Consider the following 23,767-nt stretch of genomic DNA (forward strand, 5'->3'; position numbering starts at 1 on the left):
GGGTGCTTGATTTTTACTATGAAGAAAAGTTAGGTATCCCCCTGTTTCACCTCAAGATGTGAAAACCGTAGCATGAGTGGCTAAACGTTATGGAAGGGAAGAAATCGCTTTGCGACGTTTGAAATTTTTAACAAAGTTAAACTGAACGAATAAAATTACAAACAACGGCTACGCGGCACCCGGACACAATTGATACTTATTTTTTTTTAATTACCATTATGGAATCAAATGTTAATTGATCATTTTGCCTGCTAAATACAAAATTGTTATACATTCAGCGCGTGCTACTAGATAATAATTGTGTTCGGGGATGTTCCTGGATTAATTGAGTAATTTTAAATAACTCCATAAATTCGCAATTAAATATTGGGTTCAACGTTGATTAACGTTACTATGTTCAGCCCCAACGAAAATCACGCAGACCCTTAAGGTAACGTTAGCTTCACACACTTACCGTGAAGCACAGATCCAATGAGTAATGTTTCCAAAATTTGAGTTACCGAATAACCTTTTAACCGAACATCCTTTTGTCCAGTCAAGGCTTGTTATCAATACAATGCAACAAGGCGGTCGGGTGATCTAATTTCATAACAATCGTCCAGCCGTGATAAGGTTGTTAATTGCTCAATTCTTCTAAAATGGCGTTTTACACATGGACGAGGCTGAAACTTCATGATCAGCTTACCGTTAACAACAATAACTAACCAAGCTAACTTAGCTAAAGTAGCTAACGTTAACGTTAGTCCGTGTAACTTCACCAAAACGATCCCGGTGGCGACGAGTGGTTTCATTTTGTTAGATAACCTTATAACATTAAAGAGTAACCTACGTTGTTGCCGCTGCTCAGTCTCCCACCGCTAACATTTCAACTGACTAACGTTGCACAACCTGGCGAGTGGAAGACAAATGAATGGCAAAGCTACTAGCTAGCGCGCTTGCTAGTTACCAGCAGCTAACGTCACGGGTAATTAAGCTAGCTGCGGTTTCACACCAGCTAACCAACGTTAGCTCGCCGGCTGTATTTGCTGGTAGCGCAGCACTTGATTACCTGTCTGGCTCGTTGTACTGCATCAGCAAAAGCGTCGTTTTTCATCCCAGCACCGACTCCGTTAGTCGGCAGACCGCCGTAATCAGACATGCTGCTCACAAGGGGCAAATAGACACAGGGGGCAGGCTGTGTAGCTTCGGCCGGGTCAAGCTGCGCAGAAGCGGGAAGGCTAAACGAGAGCGTACGGCGACACCAATGTGCGTGTCGTGATAAAGCCTACCACGCCGGCAAACTTCACTGCTTAAAATAGCCAATCAACGATTCTTTCAGCCCCCGCGTCCTCTTCTTCTTCCTCATTCTTTTAGGTGTTGGTGCCCAACCTTATATAGCACAGATACCGCCCCCTGCCGGGGGAGTGTAGATCAGACACGGTCTAGGAAAGGCCTTGTAGGCCATTTTCAGTTCTTAATTGCCAACTTGAATCAAGCCATTTTGATTTTAATACCCAATTTGTATTATTAATTATTACATTAATTATATGTGATCAAATACTGTGATCAAATACTGAGATTGGGAAACCAAATGTGCACTCCTACGAGTAAATACAAAGACAGCAGATACATTACCTGAGTCCCTGCGTTGTGTTTTTTAATGTTTTTTAAACAGCAAAAACTAGTATCAAAAGTCAACATGATTTGTCCTTCCATTCACATCCAATTATTATAGATATATGTATATATATATATGATACTAGTAAATAATTTGGAGCAGATTCACCATAGAAATGTCATCAATAAAATGTGTTGGGAAACCATGGGGTCTAACTACATTTCATTGTTTAATTATTATTGATATGCACAACCAAAGCTACTCAGGGAACCCATATTGAAAGGACATGTGTAGACAGTAGATGTGTTACAGCAGCTTGGAATTTGAGGTTTGGTAGCTATTTAAATGGACTGAGACAATTAATAAGGACACATTGGTAACTGTTAGTGCAGAAATGTCACTGTGTTGGTCATGTCTACAGAAAGCTACCACGGGCCAACATTCCAGTTCTTCAGGAAAAAAACAACAACATTTATTTAACAAAAGCAACTCAATGGATGCACTTATTTGCACATTTCATAATATATAGACCGATCAAAAATGTTTCCATATATTAATTATCTTTTCTTATTGTTATGATATGAACAACACAAAAACTAAATCTTAGTGTTGAACCTGCACATTGTGCACACATTGTTTCTGAAAATCTGTGTGGACCTGGACCCTGTATTGTGTTTCAAGCTTTTATAAAACATCTGCATTTGGCATTAACTATCAATCCCCTATGCTCCTTGATATTTTTGGTGGTTCCACTTCTGGTAAAAAATATAGTCCTTTTGTGCGCTTTTTTAAGTAGCAATCCTCACAGGAAAGACAAGATTGATAGCGTCTTTCTGTTTTCACAACTCTGTGTTTCACTGTCATTTGAGAGGTAAGAGGAGACATATTTGTTATTTTGCAATTATTTCTGTAGTTCAGTATTTGTAACATGGTTTAAGACGTCAGAACTCTGCAACTCCACCACAGTGCAGCAACGGGTTCCCCTCACGTACAAAACAGGAAGTTGCATCAATGCTCCCATTAATCCTGTATCTTCTCTATATACCACCTAGAAGACAAAAATAATGCTGTAGGAATGTAACATGGCCTCCTTTACCTCTTCTTTGTCAGGCAAGTTCATGCAAGTCCTCATCTATCCAAGTCAATGCAGCAGGAGGCTGGTGGATTAGCTTTCACACACCTGCATGCAATGCATTATATCACACAGATAGTTCATCACAGCAACTGCAGGTTCAAGTGAGGTCCTCCAAACGTGAGGCGTAACAACATTTTATATAGTGGTGATTGTGTTCAGTGTTTTTTTTCTTCCTACCATGGTTTATTTTTATCATTCTCATCCTGAACACTGTTGACCAGTGATCACAGGACAACGAATGTATCCACAGTTAAGGCCTATGTCTACATGCATTGCCAAAGGATCTGTACGTGCTCATCGTTGAAATCCATCCCAAACCATCAAGCCTTTTTCTACGCCTTCTCTCCCCCCCCCCCCCTCCTACCCTCAATGTCCACTCCCAGGACTATCCTTGTGTATTCATAGACGACGTAGGACACGCTGACAGCAGGAATGACTTTCAGCAGGTTGGGGGAAATCCCTCGATAAAGTCCGGCCACGCCCTCCTGCGTCACAATGCTTTGGAGCGAGGCCAACATAGAGGGTTTAGGGGCTCCCTTCACCGAAGCTGAGGGGAGAGAAACAGATCAGCCCCATGTGGCCCTGATGAACTCTGCCTGACCTCAGTGCGTCTGTTTGCTCTTGATTCTAATTATACGTTTGTATTGCGAAGTTCAGGGAGCATCATGATGCTTTTACTTTTTGTTTGTAAAGAATATCAGAAAAAGACCTTGGAAACAGTAACTTGGCAACATATTTACCCAAGGGTCAGTTACTTGCAAACTCTAAATACACCGCAACACACTAAATGTCATCAAGGAAGATAAAATGCCCGAAATGAATACAAATCAATGGCTTCAAGGAGGTATGAAGTCAATCTAGTAGTGCTAATATACATTAGTATATATATTATTATGCTAATAGTAATAGTCAGAAGAAAGTTTGGTCTACACAATCTTTTTAGTTTGGTCAATCTTTGGTAGGGTCCTTAATTCATAGTCTACCAGTGTTATCCAGTTTTGCACAATTGGCATGCTCCTTTGTACAAATTAAAACGAAACACATGAATGAATTGGCCTCATTGTGTGAAACAATTATGACACAGTACTTTAAAGACTCAACACTTTTTTTCTCCGCTGTAATTTGCCACCTATCTTTATCTTTAATAGTATGACCACGGTTATTCTGACCTTGTGCCTGCATTCGAGTGCGGATCAGTGCCAGCGGGTAACTCGCCAGCTGCCCACAAGTGCTGGAAACGGCACCACAGCCGACCAGCACCATGACGCCTGGGTCAGCTAAACCCCTGTTCCTGTTCAGCCAGGTAAACTTCAGAGTCTGTGGGAAACAGGGAGTGAGAAGGAGGAAACCCCTAAGGAGATGCACTTTAACGTTTCTCTGACCTCATAGACAGCCAGGTCGATGCCGGCGTAAGGGACAATACTGAGCAGGTTGGGTACATAGCCTTTGTAGAAGGCTGTGATACCTTCTCTCTGTAGGATCTGTTTGGCACAGACTGCTATTCCTGAGTACTGCCCTGTTTTTCCAAGTGTGAGACGGGTCTTCAGCACCTGTGCGGATGAGAGAGGAGATGGAAAGTTAAAAAAAAGGAAGGAACAGAAGGAGAAATAAATTATTTAAATTCACTGGATGGTGTTTTCTTGACAAATTATGAATGACATCTTATATGTAGCTGTTACCCTGATATTACCTCCATTGGGTAGATGGCGGTCTGAGCTGTAGCTCCAGCCAAAGAGCCAGCAACAAACCTCTCATGAACCCTCAGATTTCTTGTCTCATTATGGCTACGCATCATATTCTTGATCTAGATGTTACAAAGCCAAGGGAAAATATGAAGTAAAACTGAATTTGAGAGAAGCGTAATCACAAGCAAATGTTTATACTCTACCTTTTCATAAGCTGTAAACTTGATAGCAGTTTCCGGGGCAATTTTAAGCACGTTGATTCCATTGCCTCTCCACAGCGACCGCAGTCCTCCTTCTTTAAGCATGTACCGAAAGCTGCTCAGCACATTTCCTTTAAAATCAACGAAACCATGAACCTATAGAAACAGGGAGTCAGGGAGGTTAATCTCAAATCTCTGTGCCACAAATCCAAAACGTATGCAACACTTTTACGCATGAATGAGTGGATGAGAGATGAGATCATGCTGACTGACCTGTCGGAAGACTTTGAGGCGGTCTAATGGTGCAGTCCCAGTGCGAGATACAGATCCGGCGAAGGCTCCGGCCATCAGCTGCCGCCACACATAGCCAGACTTCTTCTCCTCCTCAGTGAAATCATCCGGGACTGTCAACTGCTCGCCTATGTCCAACATCTACTGAACCCGTGGTGTGGTGAATGAGGAGTGGACATTATGATTAAAAGGGGGAGAGAGACAGAGAGAAATAGGTGGAACAAAACAAAAAGTCATATATGGCAACTCAAACTAACTCAAACTATGCTCAGTGTTCCACTAAAGAGGACGAAAACTCACATCATTACTGCAAATAATGTGAGTTTGTTTTCTTGTTTACGTGCGTGTGACCTCACCATTGAACGTTTCCAGTAGCGCGCCACGTCCTCTATGTTTGTGAGAGGCTTGAACAGGAAGAAGTCCCGCCACTCATTCCAGTCAATGGTCATGGTTCCGTCTTTGTCCATTCTGAGGGAACAACACATAGTAATGCAATTTGAATATACAAAACAAATGTTGCTCTCCACACATATGACAAATATTGAGCTAAAAAATGCAGTTCAGCATTCAGGTACGATGTGTAGGAAAGTTTTAAAAACCCGCTTTCAGCTTTGGAAAACGGAACATTGTTCAGTGGAGTGGGTAATTAAGCCATTACATCAATAGGAGGAGGAATGGACTGGAAATAGCATTACAAGGGTTGACATGATCATTCATGTAGCCAAGTATTTTTTACATCATCATCTCAATTTCTAGTGTAAATATTGTGAGTAATGTGCATGCATGTTAACATCTTATTAATTGTGTATTGTCTCACTTTAGACCTTATATGATGTATAATCAGATATCAACTTCTATTAGCGAACCTTTGCAGTATCCTGGTGGCATCCTCGAGGCTAACCTCCACACCAATGGTGTGTAGAGAGTGCTGGATCTCTGCTGCATCTATCTGACCTGCAAACATCCACCAGTCACACACACACAGTAAGAGAGAGAGAGAGAGGTCAGTACATGGCAGAGATAGTTCTCTAGATATGGACGTTTTGAAGTATTAATGCCATCAATAAATTATCTCAGCTTTAAACTGTTGGCTGCTACGGACCGTCATTGTTCTTGTCCAGGCTTCTAAACATGAGCTTGAGGTCTTTTTCATGGGCACGAAGAAACTGGGTGAACTCTTTAAAGTCCAGTACGCCATCCTGGTTGGTGTCCCCGGCCTCCACAATCTGAAAATAGAGCCAGGTCAATGACAAAGACCTGTCTCAGGCATTTGGAAGGTATTTTGTCAGGGCCTAAATGCTTAAAGGTCAGCCAGATGGTAGGTTGTAAAAACAAGTTTATAGCTTTATCTCACGTTTCCCTGGTCACTTATCGACCAGTCTTTCATACTTAGATCAAATTTTTATTTAAATACAGCACCAGTAGCATCGTATTTTGTTGTCGAATTTTTCCAAACGCAACCTATGATTAAATTTGGTAAAACAGACTGTTTAGTTTGTTTAGTTTATCGGCGCAAATACAACAGAGGTGAACCTTGCTGCTGCAAAGCTCGATCAAGATTGCCATCCATGTTTGTAGTCTTTAAATACTCCTTCACCCTGTCATCTGATGGACGAAAAAATGCTACATCATGCTGTGCAGACAAGGAATGACCTACATTGACTCTTTTGTTATTTTATTTTATTTGTCTGTTGAACTTCACAACTCATTCTAATTTACTCTCATTAAACATGCAGCGCGTAGCTGTGCTTTTTCCATTTTTTTCAGGTCTAATTAAATTAATCTGGATCAGGAAACAGGAATCAAGAATCAGGAACGTTTATTACCAAAATATGTTAGACATACAAGGAATTTGTCTTTGCAGTTGGTGCATAGCATCAGACAGTAAGACAATAGCCAATAAGACAGATGAGACAACATAGTGCAAGAAAATGGCAGGTTAAATTTACAAATGTACAATTTGACTCTACGGTATAAAATAGAGTATAAGGCTATGGGGATATAGAATAGACAATTAAAAAAAGGATAAGAAAGAATTTAAAATAAAAGCTAAAAATAAAAAATAAAGTGCACCAGCGAACAAATAACCATACTCTACACAACTGTGTTGTGAGTGTATGTGATAGTGTATAATTACTAAAAATGTTCACATGGGATTCGCAGGGCCTAGCTAAATATATTCTCTAACATACTGTAGATCGGTGGTTACCTAACCGTATAGGTTTTTGACCCCCTAAAGCAAAGCTACGTCTATTTGTGGTCCCACATCACCAGTTGCATAAGTGTCCGTTCAACCAGTGTGACGATTTACCAAAAATGTGAAAACTCTTCTTTAGAGAAAATAAGGATTAAAGGAACTAATTGAGTTCGAGTAACGTTGCATGGCAAAAGTTTTATACTACACAATTATTTAAATAAAAACAGGAGCGAGGCAAAATATGTAAAAAGAGATCAAGTGTAGGACCAAGAGAAAGGTTATAGTTCTCATTTTACCAAGTCCTGTTCCTTGTACTAAAATAGACACAGTGCTGCCCTTCACATGCACAAGCACGCACGCCCACACACATAAGATCGAGAGTCCAATAACACCAGAAGATGTTTATGTCCCCACAACATGAGTAATGTATCCACATTCACTGAAGAAAAACGCACACAGAAGACGTGATAAAATGACAGTGAGTCTTCTTGAGGACCCGCACACCTTCTGCAAAAACAGTCAATGGCAGACGGACGGGAGGGGGACAGACTGTTTGTATTCACAATAAAGTTCTGCTGTGGATGTCTCTGGCGTCTGTTGTTGCACAAACAAATACGTCACATCAAAACGAAGTAGGCGCCGCATACAGAGCTAGAAATGAACACAGAGTACTTCTCCGCTAAGTGTGTTTGCAACCATCACTGCTGCTTCCACATTCATGCTTAAATGAACAATGAAAAAATAGTAGTCAGTGGAGTGCAGTATCAAGGTTGTGATTTAAGTGTGAATCACTGCAACCACATGAGGTCTTTGAGTACGCATTGGTGCTGCAGCATGCAAGACCGGCCCGTGGCCAGAGACAGAGATTCACACATGCAGTCTCACAAGGGAATCCCTCCAAACTACCACCACCCCCTCCTCCTCCTCTTTCTCACATACATCAATTCACAGAAAGACAGTGACATATGACTAGTGGGTTAAACCATATCATTGGTCCACACATTTGATTGCAAACATGACTCTTCTAGATGAGGTTTTAAGGAACAGATCAACGGGCAAATGAGCCTCCATATATATAACAGATATCCCACATGTCTGAGTCCCATCGATCTCCACTGACCCAGACTATTTTAATCATGGGAAGTCATTCAAACGCTTTGATACAAACTGTATTAGTTACATAATGTACCTATGCCTCCACAGGGTATCCAAGCAGACAAACAGGTGTGTGATACAGGTGTCCCGCTGTCCTACCTTCTCCAGGGAGGCTTTCGAAAGCCCTCTTCCCGCCAACCCTGTCCGCAGTTCGATGATGTCGATGTGTCCATCTTTGTTGAGGTCCAGCTGATCAAACAGCTGAGCCCAGCGCTTCTCCCTCTCCTGGTCCGGACCCGGGGCCTCGCTGTTCTGGCAGTGTGCCGAAGGGAACCAGGTCCGAGGGGGTCTCATAGTTGGTGCCAGTCAGAGTAGGCTGGTGGCATATGGGGGGGCATCAGTTCATTGACCACAGACTGACACGGAGACTCCTTAAATCATCAAGTTTACGTGCACAAAACCATTGTGGGTACTACGCGCACAAAGTACCCACAATGCAACTCCACCACCAACAGTTGGTTGGAGATTGGGGTGAGTTATGCAACTGTAGCCTCCAGCCTAAGGCGTCCAAAAAAAATATTGTTTTGACACATTTTTCATAGCCACTGTTAAGCCACTAGTACGTTCAATGTTTTCAAGGTATTGGATCGTGAAACATTGTAGAGGAGCATTAACACACATTTGGGTTACATTATTATACAATATCTACAGCTCGCGCAGATTGACGCATGTTGATGAGAAAAACACGCGCCATTTAGCTTCCCGTTTTACTGGATCCTCACGCCGTGTTGCTCCATTTACAAAACCTACGGTACCATTTTGTGACCGACTCACTGTGTGTGTTTCTCCAAGCCCCGGCCCATGGTGGGTTGCAGTGAGGGCGGGTGGGGGAGGGTGGTGGGGGTCCGGAGTCAGGACCCGAGAGGGACCAGCGCGTCCTGCGGGTGCGTTAGGGGTACTGAATCCGACTCCGAGCAGCTCCCTCCGGATTCAAACCGGCGCGTCCACCGATCGCCTCGTCTTGGAAGATCTCAGAGAGGGAAGCAGGAAGCGGGAGAAACGCAACCTCCTCCTCCAGGGGGGGGGGGGCTGCTGACGGCCGTCAGATCGGGTGTGACAGGCGGGGACATCGTGGGGGGACACCAGCATACAAGCGGCCAATGGCTGGTCACTGTCTTCAGACACTTGATTGTTTATTATGGATTCGCAGTACTTTCCCTGTATTTTAATTTCCTATCAATATTTGTATTGTTCTTTACAATTTACAGCACTCACACACAAGCGAAAATTAAAATGTATCACGACAAAATATTACAACTTTCTTAGTTGACTATGAAAACAGAATAAACACATGAATCATTCTTTGAAGGTCAAATGTCAAAGGGAAGGACAAACAAGTAAAACACATTACTGAGTGAAGGACGGCTTCAAGTTAAAGAACATATGCTAACATGCTACTGAAAGGCCTTCAAATGCTTTTTAGAAATTGCGTCTATGTATAAAAAACAAAAGAAACATTAATGAGCTTGGAGGCATTAGAGATTTTTCCTTTAAGGGATTTTATTTTATATATTTAAATGATATTAGATAATGTGTGGGTATTGTAGCTCTATGGATAATTAACTGCAGAGCCACATGCAAATAACAAAATTAGAAAAAGTTACAAATCAGAACAAATGAGAAAGTTGGAGAAGATATAGTGGTATTGTTATTGCACAGGTGGTGCGTTCAATGACCTTGTTGGGTGTTTTGTCTCATTTAGCCGGCATCTTTGTCCTTCAACATTTAACACTCACATCCACATCCCACAGTTCTCTGACTCTCCAGAGATGAGTGATGTGGCCAGGCCACCTGCTCCCCTCTCATCACTTCATCCTCTTGGAATAAACACTCTAAAAATCCATTTGGTTTTGTCTAGGACTGACCTTTTAGGACAGGTACTGAGGCATGACCACACACACACACACACGCTAGACGTCCCCTAATTTTATTTCCATCTCCTGTTGAAAGGCCTGCATTGTCTGTAAGCACGTACACCAGCTCTCTCATTTGCTCCCGTCTCTACACCTGCTGGTCCCAGGGGAGCAGATTGACAGATAAGATGTAGGTGAACTATATATAAGAGCAGCGCACAGTAGTTTGGGAGGCTGATGAGTAATCTCTGCCTAAATTGTCTTCTGTGATCAACTACCGCTCAGGCTGTTCCTTTTAGCTTTGCAGGTTTTCTCAAACTACACAAGCCAATGTGTAAAGGGCTTTCCTCCTTGCCTTCATCATGCTTGGAGAAGTAAGTATGCAAAGGGGTTCCTCACATTTCCTATGTGAATAAGTGATTCCTTGATCCTTAATCATTATGTTATCTGTGTGTTTCAGGGCAAAGGAGATGCGGGTGAAGCTAAGCCATCTGGCTGAAACGCACCACAAGCAAAAGTAAACCTGCTGAAACTCTTATTTAAAAAAATCTTTTGGATCCACTTAACTGCTAGTTATCATTTGTGAAACAGAACATTAACCTGTTCTGTCTCCCTTCTCAGGGGCCAGGATGGAAAAGCTCTTCAGGACCTGGAAACTCTGCTTAACAGCAAAGGTAAGAATCTTTTTTATAATTTGATTTTAACACCGCTTTAAAAGCATGGTCTTTCTTTCATTAAGGCATTCAATGTTTTTTTTAGAGCAGATGTTTATGGTCAGAAATGAATCCTTTTATCTGCTCCAGTTTCAGGATGCTGGTATTGTGCATGCGGGCTCACCGTCACGACTCACTGACACTTGAACAGCACAAAGCCAGCGTTAATTTTATTAGAGAATCCTGTGCTTCTCAGTCAAAATTTCCCCTTTGAAAAAAGAGCCCAACACTTGTTTCCATAACGTCTTTTTGCACGATGCTAGAGAGGAACACAGCGTGCACAGCGAGTGCTTTGCAGTACTTATGTCTGTGTTCGTTCAACACTAATCCTCAGGAACGTCATGTCGTCTCGCACAAGTCTAATCATTTAGGGACTGAATGTTACAGTGGTAAGTGTTTCAATAGACGTGATAAAACATGTTAATGCTACATTGTTGTGAACTGAGCTCTGTGTGCATTTTTAGAAAATGCAATAGCATATTCTTCTTGAAAATAAAAGGTTGACTTGATATACAATAAAAACATAGAGCCGAGCATTGCTACATTCTGTACACTGGGTTGAATAAATCTGCTCATGTAAACTGTCCGTTGCAGAGCCACAGGGGGCCGATGCTTTCAGGGTTGATCACAGGCCCAAACCAGCATGACAATAATGTATTCCCGCTTTAGGTCATATTTGGGGTCTCACCACTTGCAAGAAATTCTTCTCACATTGACGTGTATCATCTTTTCCCTACCATCTGGCTTGTTCTTCTCTTTTGTTCCTCTCCACCTCACAGGCGGTCGGCAGGCGTTTCGTGACTTCCTGCGCTCAGAGTTTAGTGAGGAGAACCTTGAGTTCTGGCTGGCCTGTGAGGACTACAGGGTTGCTTCCTTAAACATGCAGAAGACCAAGTCAAGCAGCATCTACAGCCAGTTTATCAACCCTGATGCTCCACAGGAGGTTTGTGTAAAAGATTCGCAATGCGACGTGTCCAGCTTGGATAGAGAGACAACTTTGATATTGTTTTTTTCCCCCCACTCAGGTCAACTTGGACGCTGAAACCCGAGAGGCTCTGTTGAGTGTGAGTGACTTTCCATCCGCCGACACATTCAACGATGCTCAGCAGAGAATCTACAACCTGATGGCCAAAGACTCCTTCCCGAGGTTCCTGCGCTCCCCTCAGTGCATGGAGGCCATCAAAGCTCTCTGAACACACTGTTCATCCCTACAGGCTTGCTTTAGAAATAGGTGCCGATGAATCTGTGCTACTATTTTAGGTCGATAGTATTTCACCATTTAGTTTATCCAATAGCTAGTTCTGTGATGGTTTTCCATATGGAAGTACTGTCCCTATGCATGCTGTTGTGAAGCACCGCATAGAAACCTCAATGGGAAGCTCACGTATAGACGTAACTACGCACCAGGGGACTGCATAAGCTACAAGTGACATCCAAGCAGGATTTAAATAAATTAAATACCTTATAAAAGACAACTTGTGTTACTTTATTTTCATTCATATTGTTGTGGGCTAAACCTGCTCTCTGCTGCTAAAATGCAAACTTTAGGCAATGGTTTTTGTTCAAGACAAGTTGCAGTGAGTGGTTTCACCTTGACGTTTAATTTCAAAGCCAAAACCGGGTAGGCTGATGCATCATCATGGTAACATACAGCATGCTTCCTATTCACACTGCCCCGAGTTATGATCGGGTTTGTACACTAAAGAGGAAACAGACATTTCTACAGAAGAAGATTAATAATAGCCGTTTGTGGCTTGTGTGGGAGCATGAAAAATCGGATGAATTCCCTCCATTTACATCACTAGAGTCAGCGCTGGTCTAGTCTGACAAGTTTGGAAATGAAAGGACCCATTTTAGAGAGGTACACCCCAAAGGTAATCCATTTATGGTTTATGATGTTTCAATCAAGGTTTTTACAACAAAAAACAAGGAAACAATTTACAAGGTCAACAAAGTGGTACAGTGCCCTATATTGGAGGTTTTTGCGAGTCTTATGAGTTAGTGACAGGCCTTTTCCAGAATGTTTCTTCTCTAAAAGCATGTTTCTTCTCTCAATCTATACATTTCTTTGTGAACTGCAAATGAAACAATTATGTCTCCAAGAAGTCAGACTATTTCAGCCTCAAATCCGAAAACATTCAGGGATCAAAAACAGCACGTCGCTGGAACGTATCTTGAATATGACTCACAGGAGCAAGTGTTGTTCACTGATGCCATGACTAAGACCTCCGGTTCATCCTCAGGTGTGTTTATCAAGCACTATTTGGAGCTGGTTCCTGGATGGGCGGCTCCTTCTGGGTTGCCTCTCCCCTCGGCTCCTTTGACCACGCTCAGCGGCTTGTGGAGGCATAAGCTTGCTTTGTGCGTGACGTCCTGCTCAATCTTGTTCCTGATGGCCACCTCTAAACCCTTAAGAGGAAGACAGAGGAGGTCATGTTTAATTACAGTAATCTCTCAAGACTCACCGATGTACTTAGTGGGAGAAGCTTATGTGAAAGTGAAAGACACAGATATTGACACTTTTTATTGAATGTGTCGTTACCTTCTTCAGTTTCTGTTGCTCAACAACTTGAACCTTCTTCGGAGCAATAGTCCTCGCTTCACATAACAAAAACATCATTATCCAATTTCAAAATAATATTGCCAGCAGTTTAACAATGAGACTGATAAAAGATTCACCGCAAACGAACCATCATAACCTCTGATGAAGGTGGGCTATTGGAACAGTTGAAGTTATTAGATGTAGCTGAGCTGCCAACTAACGTAACTTGTACCTAACCTTATTTTGCTAAACAGAGTCATACAATTGCACAGCGATACAAATCAAGAGACACGTGATGATTTCCTTTTTCCAAAACGTCGGAGTTATTTTAACTATATTTAGGTTAAATAAAAAGTAACGTTAAACTGAGTCACTTTACGTCAACTGACGTAAAACAGTGACCTGCGTCACAGCTCACGTGGCTAAAATGTTATTCGTTTAATCGGTCGCTGAGCTTGACGACGAATACAGTATTTTGAAGGTATGAGCACAACAGTTACTAAGTCATGTTCTAGTTATTAAATACATGTAAATACATTGTAAATATTCATACACCAGTAGCTTTGGTAACGTGTTTTAAGGCTGGTCACGTGCAATGATAGTTATCACGCCCTTTGGGACAATCTATTTCATGAGAAGGAACGCGGTTTGCATCATACCTCCTTTCTTTGGTCCTTTCTGTTTGTTTTGTTGGTGTTTTTTTGTGGATCCCGGCCGCTGAGGTTTAAACTTCTTGGTGCCTTGAGCCATGTTTTCTAACCCAGAAATAACCAGCGCGGTTCTTGTTCGTCGTTGTTATAAACGGTGGTTGTCTTCCCTTGTTGTCGGAAGGCTGCCGCCTACAGGAGCATCAGCGTCACACATACAACCCCTTTCTACCTGGTTTCACTCTTTTTACTTTATTGATGTGAAAGAGAAATGACTGCACAGCATTATATTCATGTACATGTATATTTAAAAAAAATCCAGTTTGGAATCATTTCCACATAAATAAATGAAACCAGATAAAGTGACTATCAATAACAACAATGGCATACTTGCACTTAAAGAGGCCATCTGAACAACACTCCTTCCATGGTAACTGCAGGCCATACTAATCATGGAGAATAATACACACACCTGCTTTGATGAAATAAATCCAAGTGAAAAGTGCACAGCAAGCAGCACTGAATTTTGGCACCTTTGTCAGGCGTGTGTTTGGTGTTCTGAGGTTGGTGGAAAACCTTTTTAAACAGAGTACTAGATTACTGCTGCTTCAAAAGCATGGTTTGAAAAAAAGTAATGCAGAAATAATTCCGCTGCAACCCAATCAACCTAAATCCAGGCTACTCCTGCAGACTAAAAGCATCACCACACGTGATTTGTCACTTTGGGTTCAAGATACAAACATTAGTGGAATGTGGACATGTCCTCCAGATTTTTTTCCCCAAGTGCATCTGTTCATGCATTTCAGTGTTTGAGGTAGTGTGTATGGTTGAGGAGGCCTCCCCAGTGTGGTGTACTGATTGCCTAGTTACTAGGAATCACAATGTCTTATAATCAAAATAAACACAGCCAAACGGTTATAATCGTGATGTACAGACAAACCAAAATCTCATACCTCTTAAGAAATGTAAAAGAAATACAAAGTTGCTACATACGCCTGGAACATTGTCTAAAGTTGCCACCCCAAAAAGTGATGTCTTTACCTGTACAAAATAAATAATATTCAAATGCACAAGTATCTATTATGCTTGTGTGTGACTTAACAGCATCTCTGTGAGTTGAGCTTTGATGGTTGGACACAGGACTAAGAGGGAAAGCAAAGGAAGATATGAGCTTATTTTACACGACGGGACGATTAGTATTGACTAAGCTTTTTAAAGCTTTTTTATGGTCCTATCGGAACATGTGTCCCGTAGAATAGCTAAAGTTGCGTATTTGTCACTTGTTAAAATTAATTAAGTAAATGTTCAATGTTTGAGGTCAGAAAAGGGTGCCGTGTGGCCAGATCTCTGGACTTGTGACGGCTGTCTGGCCACATGATCTCAATCAGGCCAAAGGAAGGACAGAGGGGCTGCGTCTCTTCGGTCATGATACAAGCTCACATCACGCTGGTTATATTGATGCTGCACCTCTAAGGCAGTGAGCAGTGTGGGCCCCCCTCCCAGTCTGGCCATGTGACATTCAGGGCAGCAGGTAGGTGTGTACCATACAGAGCAACAAAGACATTTCTAAGGATCCTTTAAGAATAACAAATGCCGTCCCTAACCACGTGACAAAACTGCAGTAACTCAGTCATATACCTTTCACAATAATAGTCTACTGGTTATGGTTAAATATGAGGGCAATGTCAGGTTTTAAAACAAGTTAAAACAATGTGTGCTTTGGAATAGCATGAGCAAGTAAATTACTAGTCCAATTTCTGTTAATTTAACTGACTTATGTTTTTACCGAGAGACAAATCAGATGATTCAGAAGATGTTTTTCTACCATCTTCAGGACATAGAGAAGTTAAACTCACAGCAGACAGGGTTAGAAATGGATCGCGTGAAGTAATCTGATGGAAGTATGTCTGGAGAAAAACAGATTTTCTTTTGCAGATTAATTCAAACAGTCAAAACACATTCTGAACAAGTGACTCTCTGAAATCTAAAGAAAGTGAATCTGATGTGAATATTACATTCGGATTGTGAGAGTGTTGCAGAGCTCTCTGCACACGGATACGCAGTGTAAATTAAAACTCATCATCGTAAAGGAATAGTTCACCTCAAAATAAAGACGTTTTGCCAAACACAGATATAATGTCCAGATTGTAGATCTTTAAACCGCTATGAATTGCATCTTCTGGCCGCTGGGGGACACCTCAACAAGGTTTTAACACAACATTGACATATTACCACTTCTAAAGTTGTTAAGACATGTTAGCAAACAGTTTAAAGCTACACATCGTGTGGCCACACACTCATTCATTTTCAAAGTTAATTAATCTCTCATTTGGTCTCAAACTAGTAAGTGCAGTCATTGTGTCCGTCGGTTATTTGGTGCTAAACAGGTAAAGTGGCTTTAGCACAAACTTTTCATCAGATTAATACAAGAAGTTGAGGTTTGCAGTGAGAGTGAGTCCAAAAGAGTGAAGTTAAAAAGACCGTAAAACCAAAGATGAACTAAAAAAAGCCAAAACATGAAACTTTGAGATCAAAGATACTTTTGTTGTTCTGATTCCAATTTAGTTGAACACACCATCAGTGGCATGTGTGTGCATGTCTCCACACAAAGATATTACGTTTTTACTTTATTATTATATTGTCATTCTTTTCCTTGGCTGTCTTAAATAACTTGAGATAAGCCTAAGGCTAGTATTTTGTTGTGGACAACCATTAATTAAGTCTTGACTGACATGCAAGTGAGCAGATGAACAAACATGTAGATTTTGGTGTGAACTATTCCTTTAATGGTGATGCCTGTTTTACACAAATACAACAGCAAAACAGACCTCTGAGATCACAGCAAAAGCTGTTATGGCCAAAAAAAAAACAAAAAAAAGACACAACCCCCCCCGAACCCAGAGCATCTGGTGCAAAATGAGAACTATATCAGTATGGCGCCTAAATAATTATTGTTACACATATACGCAAATTACAAACAAGGAAGGAGTTTTAAATACAGTTATGTATTTTTCATAAGCTTCCACTGATTTAGGAGGTAAATTGAAAATTTTGCCACAGGGGGTAAAACGTTAGCGCAAAATACCAAATCATGTCACTAAAATCTGCTTCTGAAAACGTATTTATGAGCTAAAAATTTGGATTATTTCTCTAAAAGAGTCTAGGCAGAACAAAATAAATTAAATGTTAATATAACATTTTTATGTCAAATTTTATTCTTAAACAACCAAATTTTTGGTTAAAATAGCAGTACCTTTCACTAGCAGGGGTTACATTTTCTACATATGTACACATTGCCGGCAAGAATATGTATATTTACAAATGGGTAGGAGCATTTTACAAACCACGGCTAATGAAAAGCCACTACTATGAAATTAAAGAAACAGATTTTTGGGGATTTAACTAACTGTGGCCAGTTATTAAAATTTACCTCAGAATTATTTTTTTGCCAAATATTTCTGGGGTTGAGTTTGTCAATCTCGTGGTGCAGAAGCCATTTACAAAAATAAAAGGATGGCAAGAGGAAAAAAAGGTGAAATGGTGAGATCACAGAAAAAAAAGAGGGACAGAAATGGGGGAGACTACACATACATGTCTGACTCCCTGCAGTGAATGTGTGTGTGTGTGTGTGAGTATGTGAGTAAGTGACAGACAGAAGAACATTTCTCCTTCTGTGTGCACCACTGACATGTAACAGTCACAGTGCTTTGACCAAACCTAAACCACAACAATGACGGTGTGTTTGTGTGTGTGTGTGAAATGAGAGTGTCTTTGAGTGATTGACGTTAAGGTGCAGTGGTGCACACGGACCAGCTGGTGGCGCTGAGTGGCTCTAGAGGGCAGTGAGGCGGCCGGTGAGCGCTGCCTGCAGCTCAGAGGGGAGGAAGACTCCCAGCTCTGTGATGATGCCCCCTGTGATGAGCTGGTGAGGGGTCACGTCGAACGCCGGGTTCCACACCTCGATGCCTGCGGTAAACGGTCAGGAGTGATTGACGTGGTTACAAAACAAGGCAACTCCAGATCAGTGGTGGTGACCATTTATCTTGTTCTTCCTAGCCAGTTCATTACAGGTTTGACTAAAAGTTATTTTAGCCATTTATTTGAAATCATGGTTACAATATTCAACCCAAAAAATTCAGCCGTGAGACACCAACATCCGGGACACTAAGGTAGAGCAATCGATTCTAGATTCAAGATCAGGAGCGTGCGTCAAGCAAAAGGAGCGAGCACCCAATACACCTTCGGCTTCAGATTGTAGCCATGTCCAATAATAACGGGGCTTTAACTCTTCTTTATGCCATCAGTAAAGAAATACATAAAAGAACATAATGGTCACCCTGAACCAAAACGTTTTCTTGCCACTGACGATATACAATTTTAAGTATAGAAAATCAGCAGAACATCGTAAAAGCTCGGTTGGCCGAGTGTGTAACGCAGCTGCTTTGTGGCACAACGTTATTTTGCTCGACACGGTTCGAATCCAGGTTGTGGCAAACTTTTAATAAATGTTCTTTTATGTATTTCTTCATACGTGGTAGTGACGTAGTGATCACTTATACAATCGTAATCGCTGCAATGGACATGGGATGCATTTTTGAACATTTTCAACAATATGTTTGCAAATGTGTGACGACTCAAGTGACGGAGGCAGACAACATCTGCCTGTCGGGGGCAAACAAACACGCACCCGTAGCCAAACCAATAGTTCAAAAACCAGTAGGCAAGTAACACCGTCACTGAAAAATGGGTTCTCGTTTCAGACTTGAGCAAATACAGGATCCCTTTGAGTTAAATTCTCTCTACTCTACCTAGACTAAAACACTAGCAAACCGTAGCACTAACAAATGATAGCACTTAAATTGTACTTATAATGGCACTTTTCTATAACATGTTTTGAAACTGCTTATTTGATGAAAAATGTACTTTCTTGTTACTTGTTCTTCTGAGTTTGTACCTCTATGTGGAAATGCACTTATTGTACGTCGCTTTGGATAAAAGCGTCAGCTAAATGACATGTAATGTAAAAAAATGTAATGTAATTCTAAAGCCTCGCATTAAGACGTATATCCCTTTATTTAAGACGCTGCGCTACTCGCTGTGTTGTGCCATATCCTCAATTAAGTTTACCCATGGTCACGAAGATCCTCATTTAACGTTACGTGGACTTTGAATGCCGCTTAATACCCAACTGAGATCGGCTTGTACTGCTCAGAAAAAGGATCCTTCCACCGACCACTTTCCGCGCTACTGCGGTTATTCCTGCATGTCCTATCGAGTTTATGCGTCTGCACGCTCCGCTAAAGCCGCTGCCCTCCTCCCCCCCCCACGCTACGCTACGCTACAGCGGCTCATGTGCCTCATCAAGCGCGTTCCTGGTTTCAAAACTCCGCCATTCACTCCTAACAGCTTGTCGAAGGATCTCTGCATCATTTAATAAATTCAAAACTAGAAGAAGAGGCGTATTCTGAGCGGCTGTACGCTCTCGTTTAACTTCCGCTTAGTTCATGTCCAATACAGTCTGTTAATGTACAAATGTCAGCTGTCTATTACGGAATCTTAGACACAAACCGCACTGATGGCATAGAGAAGAGTTAAAGCCCCGTTATTATTGGACATGGCTACAATCCGGTCACCATGCTGCCGACAGGCCCAAGTTGTATTGGGTGCTCGCTCCTTTAGCTTGACGCACGCTCCGATCTTGCATCTAGAATCGATTGTTCTACCTTAGTGTCCCGGATGTTGGTGTTTTTGCGGCTGAATATTTTAACAGTGATTTTTTTAGGTTGAATTTTTTGCAGTATTTTAATGTTGAAAAACATTCAGATACATAATTTCAATGCATAAATATTCAGTGCTAGAAATTCAATCACCTTTTTCTTTCAATACCCGATGACACAGATTTACTTCCATATTGCACCCTTTTTATTTCTGCAAGCGACGTAAATCAAAGTCTGTGAGGGTCCAGTGTTTATGGATTAAGGGAAGTTGGGACTGGACTGCTCCTTCTCTCCAAGTCGGAATGTTTTCCCTCACCGTTTTTGACCTTTCCCCCTGTGTACAAAAGCCAGGTACTTGGCTTACCTGGGGCAGCAATGGGGACTCCGTTTATACTGGTCAGCTCCTCAGGGGGACGCACTTCTATGATGATGTCCCTGCCACTCTCCAGGCTCAGGTCGCACGATGTGCTGGGCGCGGCCACATAGAAGGGAATCCCATGGTGCTTTGCAGCGATGGCCAGCTGGTACGTGCCCACCTTGTTGGCCGTGTCGCCGTTAGCAACCACCCTGTCTGCACCTACCACCACAGCTGAGAGAGAGAGAATACGATGCAAAGAAAGTCAGTGCTAATAAAAGAGGGGAGTCTGGAAAAAGAGACAATAAGTAATAAATAATAACAATAAGTAAAAAAAATAAAACACACACACACACACACACAAACACACACCTGTGATGTCCATTTCTCTCATGGTGAGGGCCGCCATGCTGTCTGTGATGAGCGTGGCAGGGATTCCCTCGGCCACAGCCTCGTAAGCAGTCAGTCTGGACCCCTGGTTGTACGGCCTCGTCTCCGTGCAGTAGACGCGCTTCAGCCTGCTCAGCGCGTGGAGGCTTCGCACCACACCTACGCACAGGCACACACTGGGTATTACAGTTTCGGTGCCATGAAGATGGCCCTCTTCCCCCACACCCCCTCTTTTCACACTAGCGGCTTACCGAGAGCGGTCCCGTATCCAGCCGTGGCCAGCGAGCCGGTGTTGCAGTGTGTGAGGATGGTCACAGAGGCCCTCGGAACGCCAGACAGGATGTGCTGGGCCCCATAGTTACCGATCTTCCTGTTGTCATTGACGTCACGCGCCAGCATGTCTTCGATCCAGGCAATTACACTGCAGGAGGGAGGCCAGAAGAGGTGGGAACTGAGAGGAGGCTCCATCTGCCACCGTGGACCTAATGTGTCCATCAATTCTGCATCTACAATATGTCTACATGTTTCTGTTTCTCCCAACCACGGTTTCTCTGAGAATATTTCTTCTACTTAGCTTTTTTTTTTTTTTAAAACCTCATTGTTCTTTTTAATTTTTTTTTCCGTCGCTCTTTTTCCTTACTACTTTGGAGACATGTGTTTGACAAAGTGTATGCATTTTGTATTCTTCTGAGTTCGACTAAACTTCAAACAAGTTTCAAGACCCACGCGTCCGTGCTACGTCGTACTCTGCATTGCTCCAGCATCACTCGATTTACATATAAAGCAATGCATTCTCTGGTAAACTGCCTGTGGTCCAGTGCGGCTCCAGAGGGAAACAATCTCAGGACCCACATCTCTGCTTTGCTGCGTTAAGTCCCACAGATTCACCACTCAGCAGCACATCTACTGCTTAAGACGAGAGGACGTTCAGAGTGGTTTCAATCCTCAAAGCATCGATCCAACTTTGAGGGATCGAGTGGTAACGATTGCCACTCTCCCCCACATTTGTAGATGGGTATACAGCTCTGCGTGGAAGTTATTTGAATCTTTGTCATGTGATCCAAAATGAGGGACCGTTGTGGAGTAGAGTCGCTTGCCCGCTGTTCAGTTACACATTTGAGAAACACTAGCTTTCATAATGACACAGACATAGCAACTGTATCAAATGTGGGTTGGTGAGATCGGTATTTGAGCGTGCATTTACTCCAGAATCAGTTTACCACCATACTAGCACTTCTATGATCAAAACATTACTGCTACCGGAATCTCTGCCTAAATGTCATAACCAGCCCACCTTTCTCTGAGCTGCTCAGAGTTCTTCTCCATGCTCTCGTTCTCGGCAAACTCCATCAGCTCGCGGGCGGCCCGGCCCATGTTAACGGCGGTGGGACGGGCTGAAGTCAGGTGACACAGAGACTCTCTGATGAAGGTCACAGGGTCATCACCCCCGGCACCTGCCCGCAACTCCACGGCGAGGCTGAGACAGCCGACAATGGCGATGGCCGGGGCGCCGCGGACCTGGAGGAGGAAGAGGAGAGTTAGAATCAGACGGGGGTCTTCATCTTTGGTCTCTATGCCAACTTCCAGCAGCCGCCTCCCTGTTTTAGTGCGGAGTATTAATCTCTCTCCCCTACAGAGTTGTAAGTGGTTGATCAGTGAGCCAAAAGCATGGGCTGGAATGAAATCATCCGTCTTGATGTCTCACTCTCTCTTTAACATTAGGGTCCATTATCATGACATCACCCTGTCTGCCTGTGGAACATTCCTTCACGTAGCTGCCATCTGTGTGTGAAAACCTAAGAGGACAAAAGAGTGAATATCTGCTCGGCCCTAATAAGTAAAATTCTAAAAAATCTCCCCAGCTGTTGGGAGCGTGAACATCATTCAACTATCAGACTCCATCTTTTCTCCCAGACCAAATGTATGGAGGGAGAAATTAGCTGGGGGTGCCGGGTGCGCCGCAAGACCCGAACGTGAACAAAAACCCTGGCAAAGGTCATTAATAATTCATCAATAATCTCTCCCAAAGAGATAGGAGGGGGCTGGGGGGCATGTCATTCCACGGGTGGGTGGATGTGTGCAGATGCCTAGTTCTTGCACATGATAATCTGATAACTATGCATAAAAGGACGTTTGTTGAGTGGGGGAAAAAAGAGTGCTGCAGGTGCATCCAAAACAAAAATACAGGCCGAGAGCAGCGGGAGCACGGCGGATGGCGTATGGCAACAGCAGCGGTGGGAGCACAAAAGACCCGATAATTTTTTTTTTAAACGTGCACAACGGGTATAAATGCACAAGCAGTGGGGGGAGGGGGGCTGGCAAGTGTTAGATAAATCCAAGAGAGGGAGGAATAGGGGGGGGGGGTGGAGAGTGAGAGAAAGGGGCTCCATACCTTCATGCACTTGATGGCCTCGAAGGCGTCCTGCACCGAGCGCAGCTCCTCGTACGCGGTCTGGTGAGGCAGCAGCAGCTGGTTGAGGATCTGCAGAGACCCAGCCCGGTAGCGGATCGCTTCCAGCGTCATGACCGATAGAAACGAGGCGGGATAGTCGGAGAAATATCACGGGTGGACCGGTTGCGCGCACACGCACTCTCTCTCACTCGCTCGTCGCACACACCGCTCCCCTCTGTCTGTCTCTCTCTCTGAGCGGGTACGCGTTGAAGGGACCGCGGCCTGGCGGTCGGTAGTCCCGTTAGCCGTCGCGAGGAGAAGGAAAGCGTGGCAGCAGGAGGAGGAGGAAGGGGGAGGTGCAGGCGGGTGGGACGGCGTACAGACAGGATATGGTCTCTGCCGTGTTGGACGGGATGATAGACGGGGAGAAGGAGTGAAAGAAGGGCTGGGAAACCTTCACACACTTGACAGACGAGCAGGGACGCGGAACCACGTGCTCAGCCGAGCAGGAAGCCCTCGTCGCTGTGGCCACGCCCACCAAGGTCTAAATTCTACCAAGACTACCCTCTTGTGCTCCTGTGCACCATCCCCCCTCTCCTTTCTTCCTTTGTCAGGGGGGACTCTCACATTCAAACGCGTCATTAGCATAACACCAAATCCTCGAGACCCCCCACAAAAAAACATTGCCTGTTAGAAGATAGGTATGGATTTTTTTAATGGATTTTTTTGGACGCTTTTAGTACTAGTATTTATTATTACAAAATCAACCAATATTGTTGCCTTATAAAACCCACTGAAGAGAAAAGTGTTGTAGTGGAAACCCTTTGTCACAAACTGTACTTCCATATCTGAATTTTTCCAGTCGACTTTTGAAAAATGCAATCATTCCCAATATATT

At 43.0% G+C, this 23,767-nt stretch overlaps 4 protein-coding genes across 4 annotated transcripts; 1 reads left to right on the forward strand and 3 right to left on the reverse strand.

Annotated features, from left to right (window-relative positions):
* Positions 1-2,038: 2,038 nt before the first annotated feature.
* slc25a23a (solute carrier family 25 member 23a) lies at positions 2,039-9,279 on the reverse strand. The gene is made up of 12 exons (XM_037473088.2): positions 9,035-9,279; positions 8,360-8,576; positions 6,011-6,134; positions 5,775-5,862; positions 5,265-5,376; positions 4,891-5,049; positions 4,621-4,773; positions 4,423-4,536; positions 4,115-4,282; positions 3,902-4,049; positions 3,097-3,279; positions 2,039-2,645 (listed from the first exon to the last, which is right to left on the reverse strand). Exons 2-12 carry the CDS (start codon positions 8,552-8,554, stop codon positions 2,635-2,637), a joined length of 1,455 nt encoding a protein of 484 aa, XP_037328985.1. The 5' UTR covers positions 8,555-8,576; positions 9,035-9,279; the 3' UTR covers positions 2,039-2,634.
* A 797-nt stretch (positions 9,280-10,076) lies between these two features.
* si:ch211-196h16.12 (regulator of G-protein signaling 5) lies at positions 10,077-12,325 on the forward strand. Its single transcript, XM_037473090.2, has 5 exons — positions 10,077-10,487; positions 10,574-10,630; positions 10,735-10,787; positions 11,606-11,769; positions 11,852-12,325. Exons 1-5 carry the CDS (start codon positions 10,444-10,446, stop codon positions 12,017-12,019), a joined length of 486 nt encoding a protein of 161 aa, XP_037328987.2. The 5' UTR covers positions 10,077-10,443; the 3' UTR covers positions 12,020-12,325.
* An 83-nt stretch (positions 12,326-12,408) lies between these two features.
* Positions 12,409-14,184, reverse strand: c9h19orf53 (chromosome 9 C19orf53 homolog). The gene is made up of 3 exons (XM_037473091.2): positions 14,028-14,184; positions 13,369-13,424; positions 12,409-13,235 (listed from the first exon to the last, which is right to left on the reverse strand). Exons 1-3 carry the CDS (start codon positions 14,116-14,118, stop codon positions 13,086-13,088), a joined length of 297 nt encoding a protein of 98 aa, XP_037328988.2. The 5' UTR covers positions 14,119-14,184; the 3' UTR covers positions 12,409-13,085.
* Positions 14,185-14,275: 91 nt separating this feature from the next.
* Positions 14,276-23,421, reverse strand: mri1 (methylthioribose-1-phosphate isomerase 1). Its single transcript, XM_037473089.2, has 6 exons — positions 22,870-23,421; positions 21,772-21,995; positions 20,729-20,898; positions 20,460-20,636; positions 20,097-20,321; positions 14,276-17,981 (listed from the first exon to the last, which is right to left on the reverse strand). The coding sequence occupies exons 1-6, from the start codon at positions 22,999-23,001 to the stop codon at positions 17,848-17,850; spliced, it is 1,062 nt and encodes a 353-aa protein (XP_037328986.2). The 5' UTR covers positions 23,002-23,421; the 3' UTR covers positions 14,276-17,847.
* Positions 23,422-23,767: the final 346 nt, after the last annotated feature.

This window comes from Pungitius pungitius, chromosome 9 (genome assembly GCF_949316345.1).
Source record: "Pungitius pungitius chromosome 9, fPunPun2.1, whole genome shotgun sequence".
NCBI classification, from domain to species: domain Eukaryota; kingdom Metazoa; phylum Chordata; class Actinopteri; order Perciformes; family Gasterosteidae; genus Pungitius; species Pungitius pungitius.

Excerpts from the sequence above, each read along its gene's own strand:
- mri1 (XM_037473089.2), bottom strand. The coding sequence starts at position 23,001 with ATGACGCTGGAAGCGATCCGCTACCGGGCTGGGTCTCTGCAGATCCTC. Across the intron at positions 21,996-22,869 it reads AGGCCATCAAGTGCATGAAG|GTCCGCGGCGCCCCGGCCAT; the intron begins GTATGGAGCCCC and ends TTCCTCCTCCAG. Across the intron at positions 17,982-20,096 it reads AGTCCCCATTGCTGCCCCAG|GCATCGAGGTGTGGAACCCG; the intron begins GTAAGCCAAGTA and ends CGTTTACCGCAG.
- si:ch211-196h16.12 (XM_037473090.2), top strand. The coding sequence starts at position 10,444 with ATGTGTAAAGGGCTTTCCTCCTTGCCTTCATCATGCTTGGAGAA. Across the intron at positions 10,631-10,734 it reads GAAACGCACCACAAGCAAAA|GGGCCAGGATGGAAAAGCTC; the intron begins GTAAACCTGCTG and ends CTCCCTTCTCAG. Across the intron at positions 10,788-11,605 it reads AACTCTGCTTAACAGCAAAG|GCGGTCGGCAGGCGTTTCGT; the intron begins GTAAGAATCTTT and ends TCCACCTCACAG.
- slc25a23a (XM_037473088.2), bottom strand. The coding sequence starts at position 8,554 with ATGAGACCCCCTCGGACCTGGTTCCCTTCGGCACACTGCCAGAACAGC. Across the intron at positions 4,283-4,422 it reads CCGCCATCTACCCAATGGAG|GTGCTGAAGACCCGTCTCAC; the intron begins GTAATATCAGGG and ends TCATCCGCACAG. Across the intron at positions 3,280-3,901 it reads CACTCGAATGCAGGCACAAG|CTTCGGTGAAGGGAGCCCCT; the intron begins GTCAGAATAACC and ends CTCTCCCCTCAG.
- c9h19orf53 (XM_037473091.2), bottom strand. The coding sequence starts at position 14,118 with ATGGCTCAAGGCACCAAGAAGTTTAAACCTCAGCGGCCGGGATCCACA. Across the intron at positions 13,425-14,027 it reads GAAAGGACCAAAGAAAGGAG|CGAGGACTATTGCTCCGAAG; the intron begins GTATGATGCAAA and ends TGTTATGTGAAG. Across the intron at positions 13,236-13,368 it reads AGCAACAGAAACTGAAGAAG|GGTTTAGAGGTGGCCATCAG; the intron begins GTAACGACACAT and ends CTTCCTCTTAAG.